Source organism: Myotis brandtii, unplaced genomic scaffold, assembly GCF_000412655.1.
Source record: "Myotis brandtii unplaced genomic scaffold, ASM41265v1 scaffold681, whole genome shotgun sequence".
Taxonomy (NCBI): Eukaryota; Metazoa; Chordata; class Mammalia; order Chiroptera; family Vespertilionidae; genus Myotis; species Myotis brandtii.
The window spans coordinates 31,317-45,713 of NW_005370660.1; the positions used below are offsets into that span (position 1 = coordinate 31,317).

General features: G+C 33.9%; 1 protein-coding gene across 1 annotated transcript; it reads right to left on the reverse strand.

Annotated features, from left to right (window-relative positions):
* Positions 1-5,156: 5,156 nt before the first annotated feature.
* LOC102240691 (beta-casein-like) lies at positions 5,157-9,825 on the reverse strand. The gene is made up of 6 exons (XM_005881640.1): positions 9,775-9,825; positions 8,946-8,972; positions 8,655-8,681; positions 7,592-7,615; positions 7,013-7,057; positions 5,157-5,702 (listed from the first exon to the last, which is right to left on the reverse strand). The coding sequence occupies exons 1-6, from the start codon at positions 9,823-9,825 to the stop codon at positions 5,157-5,159; spliced, it is 720 nt and encodes a 239-aa protein (XP_005881702.1).
* Positions 9,826-14,397: the final 4,572 nt, after the last annotated feature.

Genomic DNA, 14,397 nt, shown 5'->3' on the forward strand with positions numbered 1-14,397 from the left:
GCGGAATTTAGGGGCTTAAAGCAGCCTGACTACCACTTGATGGAGACTAAGCATGGAGTAATATGAGTGCAATTGTGTACAGTTGATCAGACACAAATGAATAGATCTGCATATAATTCAAAAACAGGATAGCATAATGGAATTAGCAATGACTTAGTCTGTAGTTTAATAAAGAGCCTTTTCTCTTTTATCTACAGGCTTGGTGAGAAGTCTTCTTTGCTCTCTCCTCATGACGATTCTTCTTACTCAAAAATCCTTTGACACATCTAGCAACGTATTATCAGCCTGCTTACAATAAATACATCCAACATGCTTCAGAAAGCATATTTTATCAAACAATTCAAAAAGTAGAGTATTATTTGTATTCTCTCAGGCATTAGGTTGGAATTTTTTTTTTAAAAAAAAATCAAACTATAAATAATGTGCCTGTGTACAAATTCCAGCTTTCAAAACAACAACAACAAAAAAAAGGAAAAGTCAATCAACTAATGTTACATGAACAACACATCCCTGAGATCAATAGTTGTAACACCGTAGTAATCATATGACACAATGATCAATAGTTGTAACATAGTAGTAATGATATAATGATATTCTCTGGACTATTTGATTTTTTTCTATCTGCTCTCTGTGTTAAATGTCATAAAATTAAAAAACACTTTCCATGCATAATAAATTGATCTATGAAGCATGTGTCGAATATCTGATTGTATTAATTTCCTAGCACTGCCAAAACAAAATACCAAAACTGTTGGCTAAGAAGCAACAGCAGAGCCTTGCTCTTTGTGACAGCTCTAGGAAATAATTTATCTTTGCCTCTTCCTAGTTTCTGGCATTTATTGGCAATCCTGACATTCCCTGGTTTGTAAATGCATCACTGCAATCTCTGCCTCTGTTGCCACAAAGCCGTTTTCTCCCTCTCTGTCTCTTCTTATAAAGACAACAGTCATATTAAACTAAGGATACACAAGCTTATTCTTAGATAACCTTGCCTTAACTAATTAAATCTGCAATCACCAATATTTCCAAATAAGATCAATTTCTGAGATAAGGTTTTTTGTCTTTGTTGTTTATCCTCACCTGAGGATATTTTCCCACTGATTTTTAGAGAGAGTAGAAGGGAGAGAGACACAGAGAGAGAAACATCAATGTGAGAGAGACACACATCAGTTGATCAATTGGTTGCCTCCCACACGCACCCCGAACATGTCCTAAAATTAAACCTGCAAAGAAGGAATGTGTGCTTGACAGGAATCAAACCCAGGACTCTTCAGCCCACTGGCCGAGGCTCTATTCATGAGCCAAACCTGCTAAGGGTGGGGAATGAGGGGGGACGTGAGGGTGCATTAGAAGAGGTCAATGGGGGAAAAAAGAGAACATAGGTAGCACTTTCAATAATATATTTTAAAAATTAAAAAAGAAAGTGAAAAAAATTCATTGCAGTTTTATGTTCATATATATTTAATTTTTAAGAAATGGTTTGTATTAAAATTGGAAAAAAATTTGAGGTCTGGGGAGATAGCACTTCAACATATCTTTGGGGAGGGACACAATTGGACATATAGCACCCATATCTATTTTTATTCTCATTTTTTACAGCTATCATATGCCAACACCCATTAAATTTTTCAGACTGTCAATATTTTTAACTAAAAGCTATACAGTATTATTTTATAATCTTCTGGGACAGTGATTATGGAAGAAAGCAGGTCATGACATAACTGGATGGCTATTCAAAGGGCAAGAAAATCATCTAGGCAATCTCATTTTATATATTTTAAATATATTTTTATTGATTTCAGAGAGGAAAGGAGAGGGAGAGAGAGAGAGAGAGAAACATCGATGAGAGAGAATCATTGATCAGGTGCTTCCTGCTCACCCCACACTGGGGATCTACCCTGCAACCAGGGCCTATGTCCTGACCAGGAATCGAACCATGACCTCCTGGTTCATACATCGACACTCAACCACTGAACCACGTCAGTCAGGCGGCAATCTCATTTTAATTGTGAAATGTTCTGTACTAAAAGAAAATCTAATCCATGAAGTTTACCTAAAATCACTAGAGTACTAAGCAAAATATTGCCTTTAGTCATATTTGAACGGGAAGCTATTTCACTTTTAGCAGGTAGCTGGAAAGAAAATCTCAGCTATACAGAAGGGAGATTGCAAATAAATGCCTAGTGAGTTGAGAGAGAAACCAAGGGTTTGACAGCCTTAGGATTTCAAATGAAGAGAGAAGTATGATATTTCAAAAAAGAAGGGATGATCAAGTCTACCAAATAGCACTAAGAGGATGGTTAATATGAGCACAGTTTAGCAAGATGAAAGTTGTTGTTGACCTTGGAAAGACAAGTGGTTTCAGTAAGGATATGATTTGATGGGAACAAGTTGATGACAGTATGTTTGGTTTGTACTTTTGATCCTAAAGGTTAGGAAAACATTGCGAATGCAGCAGAGAGGGAATAATTACAAGAGATGAATCTTTGTGTAAACTCAAATGGATGGAGTTGAGTGTGCAGTGCAGGAGTTGGTAGAGGAATAATTCATCACAATGAAACAATTACTCCACTGTCAGTGACAATGCATATCAGAGCTTTCTGTAAGTTTTTGGTTCTTGGGCATTACTGCCAAAAATCACATAACCCACCTCTTACTGATTGTGGTATTGGCTCTTGCTGCTCTGATAAGTCAAGTAACAACAAGGAACACTAATCATATACTGTGCAGTCCACTAATCACATTCAAACTTCAATAAAACCCTTTGAATTGGCTCCTATAGATGTAGAAAATGAAGCTCCAGAAAAATCAAGTAGCTTTCAAGGCACAACTTAGCTGCTATGTTGCGGAGCTGTGAATCTGATTTTACATTTGAATCTTTTTTTTTCTAGGGTAACCATAGAATTTGACATCTGATGCTGGGTACTTGGAAGGTGTAAAGCACAGGTGTAATGGTTTAACTGGGATTATAGATGTAAATGAAGTCTTTTTAGATCAAACAACAAGTGATTACCTTTTCCCTCTACTTTTTGATATCTTTTAATATTCAATTCACAGCATTCCATTTAATTTTAATCTTTCATGGCTATTTTTAATGATAGTAATAATCTAAAGTTAATATTTAAGAAACCAATTAAGTTTGAAAGATTATAATAAAGACAGGAAAAATTAATATGCATAAAGGATTAATTTATTGAAATGACTGTTTAGGAAATAGTAATAATAAGTACAATTCCAGAAAATATTTGAATACATATTATTGATAGGGTTATGGTATTTCCAACTCAAAACTGAAACTTTGGTACATTTTTAATTAAAATATGGAAAAGAGAGGTTATGAGTCCAATTCAAATTAAGATAAATGTTATATAATACATAAAATAAAAAAGAAATACATTTTTTCATGTAGAATAATTTACACATTATTACTTTTTTTGATTGCATGATACAAAGATTAAAAAGATGCCACATTTCCAGTTGCAGTCAATTCTATGGAATAGAAAACAAACATACAAAGTATTAGTTATGTTTTATGATATAACCATACATCTCTCTCCATTTATAATTTTGGGATGACTAATTCATTAGAGGAACTTTATTACCAATGTGCCATGTTGTGCCCTATCTTGCATATAAGTCTCCTAAGACCAAGTAGCATCTCACTTGGAATTTTTTTATTGAACTATCTACTTTAACATAATAAGTAAAAAATTGGTATCTTAAGAATCTCAAAGTTATATTCTCTCTTCTTTGTAAACCTCAGACTGAGACTAAATAAGTTTATTTTGACCCACGAGTTAAAAGGTAATATGTAAATTTTAAAATTGATTTAAAAAATCATTAAATTTTAAGAAGCCTAAGATAGAAATGAGAATTCAAGTTGATCTTTTTAAAAGCTCATAAATATTTACATAAATGTAGAAGAAGCTGTTTTCAGTTTTCTCTAAAATTATGATAATCAAGCATAAGGACATAGGCACCTAAAAACAAACCATTCAAATCTGTCATAACACAACTATCATTAATGAAATAAAAGATACACAACTCCAGGAGAGTACATAATAGTCAACTATGTTGATGTCCCTGACACACTGATAATTAATAAATAATTTTGTATATTGATGGAGTCTGTTACTATCTTGGTCTTATTCACAACAATGTAATGTAAGAATGTATTAACTATAAGAATAATCAATCTAATCTCCATCTCCCCAAGCTTACCAAAAGTGAGACGCAAGTATTAACATTGAAATCCTCTTAAACCTTAAAAGAGAGAGAGAGAGAGAGAGAGAGATAAATATACAATTGAATTTTTGGCAAGAATACTTCTAAAAATTCAATGGTTATGGGAGTGGATGAAAATGAAAGAGGGTAAGGGGGAATAAATGGTGATGAAAAATTAAATTAAATTAGATACAAAAATAATGAATAAATAAAAATTTGGTGAGTAATAAAATGAGCATCTCAATAGTTTGCCCTCATATGTACAAATATCACAAACAGGATGTGCATTAAAGCATGTAGAGAATAGATGTACACAAGAAAATAATTAAACTCATTTTAACATTCAGATTCCCAAATTGAATTCTGAATTTGGTATGTTTTAATCCTCTTTATCTATGTTCTCTAGACATCAAATAAATCAGAATCTTTGAAATAATTTCTTCTAAATACTCAATATCTTCTACATAGAAAATCAGAAGATTTATTTCTAAACCTTTGTGAGCAGACCTAGGCATTGGGATTTGGGGGAAAACAAGTTTTCTAGGTTATTTTATTTCATAACTAGTGTTGAGAATCCCTGATGTCAACTACATGCATTAGGAGGTCTATTTAATATTCATTTATTCTTTTACTAGTGGCCCTGCACATGAATCCATGCACGACTAGCTCTTTGACGTTTGCCTCAGCTGGCCACCCCACCCACCGCCAATTGTAGCTCTCCGCTGCACAGAGCTTGCTGCCCCACCCTCCTGTAGCTCTCTGCCCTCCTGTAGCTCTCTGCCACACATAGCTCACTGCCCTGCTCTGCTGCTGTTCCGTTGTTACATGACGACATCCCAGACCAATTTGCAAATTACCCTATTATAAGTATAGATTCTGGATCTCCCACTTCTTCTACAATCATATACACATCATGAATGAGAAAACAGAGTTCATAAAGTAGGACTTACTTGTACTAAGTTGTAAACTGGGGCAATAGGTTGAGTCACAGGGTAGAATGCCTGGGTAGGGTCAACCAGAAGCTCTTGGTTCAGCACAAGGGCTTGGGCAGGCATCGCTCTCTGGGGGTAGGTCAGCACTTGCTGGGAAAGAGGCAGGACTTTGGACTGAGGAAGGGAGACCAGGGGCTGAGTGGGAAGCATGGGAGTCTGAAGAAGAGGCTGGGGGATCTGGGGCATCCAGGGCTGGAGCAGAGGCAGAGGAAGCTGTGCTTTGAGATCAGTGAGGTTTGGGATCTGGCGCTGAAGAAATGGCACTACTGGAGATTTAGGCAATTGCATCACATTGCGCTTAGGAATGATGGTCTCCTTAGTATTGGGGACTTCCATCACTTCAGGCTGAAGGAGAGGCAGCACCATAGCAGGCTGAGCAAGAGGCAGGATGTTTTGTGGAAGGACAGGGTAAGGCATGGGCTCAGCATAAGGATAGAAAAGAGGCTGTGGCTGAACAAAGGGGTGGATTTTGTCCTGGCGTTCATCCTGGAAAAAAAGAAAAAGAATCTTTGTGTCCATGATTCAGCTATAATTGTCATTCATGATGAATTAACCTCCTCTCTATTGAGGAATCCTGAGTGAAAGAGAGAAGGAAAATCATTTACCTATGCTGGTTAAGAAATTATTTGGGGTCATGTGAAAATGAGTTAAATACTCATTGAATTATTTATCATTAATCCACTTCCTTCATAGGTGGACCCAGATCAAACTGAAATCAAATGTTTGGGAATTTCAAGCTTGTTTCTCCTTTCTGAGTTCCCTTTAATACTGTGGATGGCTGCAGAGTTTGATACTTAGAAGGCATGAACTTCTCAACATGGTGTAAAAGTAAACCAAATTGTTTCATGTAATGAAAGTTAATTTTAAAAAGACTTAGAGGAATGTTTCCAAGATTTACTTCTATGTGCTTTAATGAAAAGTAAATCTTAACTTGTGGTTTAATTGAAGGAGTTACTCAACACCAGCTAACTTCTAGTACTAGTTTATTTAGTAGATAGTCATCATTGTAAGTCTTTAAAGAGGCATCATTTTATAAATTCATTTTTATTTAGAAAAATATTTCTTGTATTACCAAACCCAAGTCATTGACAAAACATGAAGTTGAAATGTTACAAGTAGATATGTTACACACATGTATTTCAATTAAATAATTCTTTGTTGTCCAAGAAGACCTATATTTTTAAGCAAGCTCTGCTACTTATAACTGTGTGATATTGTCCCACAATTGTGTACTCAGTTGTTCTGTATATCACTTCTCTCCTCTGTGTAATGCAAAGTCTTTTATGAATGTATTCATCAATGTTAATATAAAATACACAATTTTAAAGTAAATCCTTGTGTATTTACTGTGTACCAGCTCATCAACCCTAAGGGATTATTAATATTCTCAGTTTATAGTTGAAGAAATGGAAGTACAGAGAAACTTGGCGTCAAGTTTAAATAGCTAATCAATTATCAGATTCAGATTTATGACATATTTTCTTACCATTTCTTTTGTCACCTATGTATCTTGAGAATAAGGAAACCTGTTTCTAACTTGAAAATGTATCTACTAGTGTTCATTATGGTAAACATAAATTGAGCAAATCAATGATTATTCTAAAGTATTTAGTCTATATTCTCCAAGTGGATTATGAGATTAAAAATGCACTTATATCTTTAAAATATATTGATAATGTTATATTCCCCATGCTGGCAGTATTTTATTATAATTCTTTAGACTGAATATGCCCATCTTTTGTATAGATTATATTTTATAACAATTTTTTTAAATATAATCATTATGAACAAATTACCTCTCTTTGTTGCTGTTTCTCATTTTCAAACTGTTCAGGTTTCTGCTAAAAAAAATAACATGAATAGAAATAGAATAATCTGTAAAAATTAAATGTAGAATATTTTGAAAATATGTACATTTAATTATATCTCCCCACTTATGTGTGATATACAACTGAAATTCATACAAACACACACACAATAGTAAGGTGGTTACCAGAAAAGAGGGTTGGAGGGTAGTAAAGGATAATAGGCCTAGATATATGGTGATTGAAAATTATTGGACTTTGGGTGATGGGCACACAATGCTATAAACAGGTCATGTATCATAGGAAGATATATTTGAAGTCTATATGATCTTATTAACCAAATAAATACATACATACATACATACATACATACATAAATAAATAAATAGCTCTTATAGATGTGGGTAATGGATTCCTTCAGAAAAATAAAAATAAAAGTAGGTTAAGTTTTCATGGAAAATTTTTATTTGCCAATATGAATCAGAATATGAAGGCATTTAATAGGCTAATATTGAAATAAATACATACATACATACATACATACATACATACATAAATAAATAGCTCTACCTTATAGATGTGGGTAATGGATTCCTTCAGAAAAATAAAAATAAAAGTAGGTTAAGTTTTCATGGAAAATTTTTATTTGCCAATATGAATCAGAATATGAAGGCATTTAATAGGCTAATATTGACACCTTACTGGATAATATAATGAAAAACACAGCATAATTACTGAAACTTATATGTTACACTGTTCTGCACAAGTCTGCTCTATAAACAAGACAAGCGAATGCAGTCAAGAAAGAAAAGTTAGTGAATATAGTACAACAAGAAGCATTTAATAGACACTAATTTTCCCTCACTATGTTCCCTTCCTATGACAACAAATGATCTCTAAGATGCCATCTGATTCTAAAGAATAAAATTCATTAATAAGAAATCATAACAACTATTAATACATTCTGTTCATTATTCTTAGTTCCTTTGTTATGTTTAGGTTTCAAATAAATTATAAGAAGTAAAATACTTTCCCTAAGGATCTGATACCCTTTATGAAGAGGTAAAATAACCCAAGTACCATTTAGCAGGTGACAGACTTCCAAAAGTGGTGCAAGTGTAAATATCTACCTGACCTTCCCAGACAGACTGAAGAATAAAACTAAGTCTCACTGCTCTGATTTACTAAAGTGACTCCTGTAATGATAAAATATGTCCATTTGCATGTCTGCCCACCCCTTATATTGCAATTCTTTCCTATGGGCATCTGCTTTTCAATTTGTACCATAGCTCCTAGTCTATATCTAATCCACAGAAGGTGCTCAATGAATATCAAAACAGTGAATGGGGTCAGTGTGGAGAGAGCTCCAGTCATATAAAAGGAGTGTAACATTCACTTAAAGAAGGGGGTGGGCCAAGTGACAAGGTTCAAGTAGCAGCTAGCATAAAAAGCATAGAGAATAGGGAATTCTGTAGACATTTATTTTGTCCTTAAACATATAATGGAAATTTACATCAGAATTTAGGTCTGAACTAGCTGCATTGACTTATGTGCCCTAACGTAACACAATATAAAGAGTTTCTAGCATTTTACTGTCCAAATGGAAAATTCCCTCAAATGAACATTGTCTTACCTCACTGCTAGAAATGCTTTCTACAGTCTGTAAAGAAAAAATGCAAAATCAACAACTGGATCATCAAAGACTGTTACTTTTTTTGAATTTTTTTTTATTGATTTGAGAGCGAGAGAAACATTGATGTGGGAGAGAAACATGTACAAGTTGCCTCCCATCCACCATGACCAGGGATTGAACCCGGAACCTTGTGCTGCATGGGATAAGCCTCCAACCACTTCAAACAAACCAGCCAGGGTAGAATGTTACTATGTATGGTTGGAAAAATTTTCTCTGAATAAAATATCTTACCTCACTGGATACACTGACTTCTTTCTTCTGTAAAGAGAAAAAACAACACCACCATTTAGTTTTTATAGCTGACTCATTTTTCCTTCTTTATGCAGAGCTATCTCCTTCACAAACTTAAGAAATAAAAAATGTTATATCTCTTTTGAGATCCTTGAAAAATATTTGTGTTTTATGTCTTGAATATTTGATAACTATAATGGTATAATTTTATTTTACCTATTTTATTTTCCTATTTGTCTTAGGAAGGGAACATAGTGAAAGAGAAAATTAGGGTCTATTAAATGTTGCTTGTTGTATTATGTTCACTAAAATAAATGAAGACAAATTTTTGATGGGTAACAGAAAGGGAGTTATTTGAATTTGTATCAAACAATTTTCATTATGCTTATGATTATGAATATTGCCTTTGCTCCACCCCCTGGATTTCTTTGAGTAGACACGGGTAGGATTTGGCCCAATGCCCCAGAGTAAGAGGTACATCAATTTCATCACTGATATGTTTGTCTAGGTTGCACATGCATGCAATTGTATTTGTGCAATATTACTCTTTTTTTCTGGTTTTTCTGTGTGTTTCTTCTCCTTTTGCCTGATGTTTGTTTTTTTCTTTAGCAACTGGTTGCCCGGTGGTGTAGAAAGCATTTAAACCAGATTTATGGTCCTACAGGACTCTGTTGAAATAATCAGTGAATATAAATTATTTTCTTTGAAGTAAACAAAAAAAATCTGTTGAAATTCAGCTTTCTATGTGCATTTAAAATGTTGCTGATGTTGTTCTCTACACGTGGGATAATATTTCACTACATGTTAATCATTTAGCGTTTTTTCTTACCTCTGATGCAAGTGCAAGGGCCACGAGGCAGGCAAGGATGAGGACCTTCATTGCTCTCAAGTCCTGTGAAAGGGAAAATGAGGAAATGGTAGTATAGTTGTCAATCTAACCTCTTATTTAGGTAGGATTATTTTTTTAAAGAAACCAAAACAATGTAAAAGTAAAATATCTGCGTTTTAGAAAAAATTACTAATGGAAGTTTTATCGTACACCAAAGACAAAATCTACAATGGCAACGTGGTCTTACATATCAATTTTATAATTCAATACCAGCCATTCAGATTTTTTCAGCTATCAGCTGTAACCTACTTTACTCCTTTAAGTCTCGTTTAGAGTACAGTGTTGTTGTTGTTTTGAAAGATAGAAGGAAGCTTTAAAAGTTTATATAAAGCTTTATTAATTGCTTCATTTATTCAAAATAAGTAATATTTATTTCACATCCTTAATTGCCCGATGCTGGTTAAGGTCTTGGTTTAAAGTAATGAACAAAATATTAAGGTCTCAGCCCTGGTGAGTCCTCATATCTGTTGGGAACAGACTGATTAAAGAAAATGTATACATAGAAGATCATATTTTGTTTTCACCTTTCCTAAAGTAAACAGTTTCCATGAATATTTTGTTTAATCATATGTCCTTATTTCTAGCAAGACTGAGATCTTTGTTTGAGCATTTCATTATTTGATCCACTTATCCAGATGTTTTTCTGGACTGAATAATTTGTTTTTTTCTCCATGTGTATCCACTACACAGTCTTCATCCTCACACACCTAATGGTGTCTCTTCTCCTTTGTGGCATATAACTTTAGAGATCATACACAATGTCTTCTCTTTTTACTCTGATCTCTTGATGATTTACCAAAGGATCGGATTCAATTGCCCCATCCCTACTGCAGACCACTCCTTCTTGTAGCATAACATATACTATTTGTTGACATTTTTGACTGAAATGTACTAAACGTTTGATCTTGTTCCATCTGTATAATTTCTTGTAAAACATAATGTTTGTGCTACCAATACACCCTGGGTGATATATAATTATTTTTATTAAATTTATTGGGGTGATACTTGTTAAGAAAATTATTTATGTTTCAAGTGTACAATTCTAAAATATATCATCTGCATATTGCAGTGTTTATTTACCAGCCAATGTCAAATCTCCTTCAAACACCATATAACATTTTTTATTCCCTTTACCCTTTATTTCTCTCCCATACCACTTTCCCTGTGGTAACTATTCTCAGGATCTATCCATATTCTCACAAATAGCAATATTAATTTTACTTTGTTGAAGACCTACGTAAGTTCCCAAATAAATTTTTATTTTCAAGTTTCAAAAAATATTATAGATGATTATGGTTAGGAAAGACCTTATTACATTTTTCAAATTTTATAATTAATATTTTATATACAATTTTTAAGGCAGAATTTCATTATTGACTAATATATTCTAAGGTGCTCTTTCTTCCAAATCTCTTTCTTTTGTTTTTGTTTTCAAGTAATTTCTATGTCTTCCAGAATTTTCTTACAAAGTAAAATTTTATTTTTTAGCTGAATTCTATATTTCATGTGTCTATTTTAATATTTTGAAATATTGTAAATTGAATAATAAAATGGGATGTTGCATGTTGTAAACAAGTTTGATGAATACACTCACCTGAAAAATTATTCATAAGCATTCAAGTAGTGCATGTTCCCAAAGAGCTCCCATAATATCTTGACTCAAAATGCCACCTCTATAACTACCTACTGAATAAAGCTTTCCTTATAATTATTCCTGTTTCTTTATAATAATTTAAATATATTTGTTTTTATGACTGCAGTAATGTTTAATAAAATTTGCAACATTTAATTCAGAAAACATATCTTTTAAAGTTTTTTTTCCAATTTTTTATTGATTGAATTGAGAGAAAGAGAGGTAGAGAGAAACATTAATTTGTTGTTCCATTAACTTATGCATGCATTGATTGATTATTGTATGTGCCCTGACCAAGGATTGAACCCTCAACGTTGGAGTATCGTGACCACACTCTAACCAACTGAGCCACCCAGCCAAGGTCAGCAAATAGATATTTTAATATAGCCTCTTAACTAGCCTTGTACTAAAATAATATTAATCACCATTACTGAATTTTCTTAAACTCATAAAGCTTATGTGGTCATTATAATTTTTACCAAATCTTTATAGGCACTTTTAGCTTTTAACATAAATTTTGACAATAATGTCAGAACTATTTAAATACTTTTATTTCAAATACCATATTTTAAAAATTATTTTCTTCATATATTTTAAATAAAACAAAAAAAGGGCATACAACAAATTGACATCATATATTCTTACCTTTTCTCCAAAGTGGAGGCCTAGAAGTGAAGAAAGTGGTAAGTGAATGATGGTCTGCCTGTTTTCGTGGCTATTTATAGTGTATTTAATGGCATGTGGTTTGGGAAAAAAAATCAATAGTAAGTTTCAATTCCAAGAAATTGACATGATTAGAAAATAATTTCTGCCTAATATCTGTCCCCAGAAATGCCCAGGAGCAATTTAACAAGGGAGCAATTCACATCTGATAAAGGAAATCAGTCCAGGAAATGTAATTACCTAATAACTAAAGACAATCCTTAGGGGACAGTGACCTTCTGGCTCAGGGCCCAAGATACTGAGGACACAATTAGGTCTTTAGCACTTGCTGAGTCCTGAAGATCTCAACTCAGGGTGCGGGTGCGGGGGGGATGTTATATAAGAACCAGAGATACTCAGAAGCTTTGCAACAGCTACATTATCATGCTACCGGGAGCAGTTGTTAGTGCTTTATGCCACAATGGAGAAAAATGACAAGATAACAAATCCATGGTGGTAGCTTCATCATGTAATTCAAATTGCTCAGCTCCCAGGGCCACTTGTTTTGTAAACAATAAATCATTTACGTAAAACCAATATCTTGTATACAAGAGGAATAAGCCTCTCTCTGTAACGGAACATCCAAGAAAAAGAATTTGAATGGCTTGTTGTAGAGGCAAAAATGGTTGGTAAATGTCCTATAAAATGTAATAGAGACTTATTTACCTGACAAATATTAGCTACCTCTCTTCAATCAAGCATGAGAACTATAACAGCTTTTTTTTTTTTTTACTTAGTATCAACCCTATGCTAGGCATTGTTTCATTTACATACTTATCTTGTATGATGGTAACAAAAACATCATGAGATAGCTTTCCCATCCATATTTTGGATGAAGAAATTAAAACACCAAAAGGTTAAATAACTTGTAAAATCCATACTATTTGTTAATTTCTCTTTTTTTTAATATTACTTTGTGTTTTTTAATTTTATTTTATTGTTTAAAGTATTACAAATAGTAGTACATATGTCTCCTTTTTTCCCCCATTGATCTTCCCCTGGCCTCCCCTATTCCCCGGCACATGCCCTCACTCCACCACCACCCCCCAGTGTCTTGTATCCATTGGTTATGCTTATATGCATGCATACAAGTCCTTTGGTACTATTTGTTAATTTCAAAGATAACATTTAAAATCAGATCTGTATGAGTACTTGTGTTTATATTTGATTATATGCAAAGTCCATGTCTTAACCCGCTGAGATTTTGAAATAAGATTTAGCTATCAATTTTAGCATTTGGGTTTATATGTGCATTATTTGTTATGACTGGATTGGAAGAGTGAGCATTTTTGCTGAGTGTGTGCATGGGGAGCAAGTCTTTAAGGAGTTGTTATTATAGTTGGAACTTAAAGAATGAGTACAATTATTTTTAGTATATTTTTATTGAGTTCTGGAGGAAGGGAGAAAAAGAAAGAAACATCAATGATGAGAGAATCATTGATTGGCTACCTTCTGCATGTCCCCTACTAGAGATCAGGCCCACAACCTGGGCATATGTCCTGACCAGAAATCAAACCACCTGTTTTATAGGTTGATGCGAAAGCCCTGAGCCACACTAGTTGGGCAAAGGAGTACAGTTTTGAGACATCATTACATAGCAATAAGCTATTTTTTTAATTTTTTAATCTTCACCTGAGGATATTTTTCCATTGATTTTTAGAGAAAGTGGAAGAGAGAGGGAAAGACAGAGAGAAATATCCATGTGAGAGAAACACATTGATTGGTTGCCTCCTGTATGAGCCCTGACCAGGGCCCAGGCTGGGGAGGTACAGAGCCTTGACAAGAATTGAACTTGGGACCCTTTGGTTCACAGGCTGATGCTCCACTGAGCCAAACCAGTTAAGGCAATAAACTATTTTTGCTGAAGATAATATAGGTGGTTGAACAGTAATAAACCACAATTGATGGATTCTGTATTTTAGGAAACACAGAGGATATAGAGCGTAAATTAGTGTTACAGGGTATTGATAGAGTCAAATCATGAATGCTTTTGAACTTTAGATATGCATTGTGACATAATTCACTAGAAATAAGAAATATATTAAAATTTTGAAAAAAATAAGGATTGCAAAATTTCTTGGAATATAATCCTTTATAACAATACTAGAGGCCCGGTGCACAAAAATTTGTGCACTCGGGGGGGGGGGGGGGGGGGGCCCCAGCCCGGCCTGTGCCCTCTCGCAGTCTGGGACCCCTCGGGAGATAACGACCTGCTGGCTTAGGCCTGC

Coding starts and splice junctions, on each gene's coding strand:
- LOC102240691 (XM_005881640.1), bottom strand. CDS start 9,825: ATGAAGGTCCTCATCCTTGCCTGCCTCGTGGCCCTTGCACTTGCATCA. Junction 8,682..8,945: donor AAGTCAGTGTATCCAGTGAG/GTAAGATATTTT, acceptor TTTTCTTTACAG/ACTGTAGAAAGCATTTCTAG. Junction 5,703..7,012: donor AGAAACAGCAACAAAGAGAG/GTAATTTGTTCA, acceptor CTTTTTTTCCAG/GATGAACGCCAGGACAAAAT.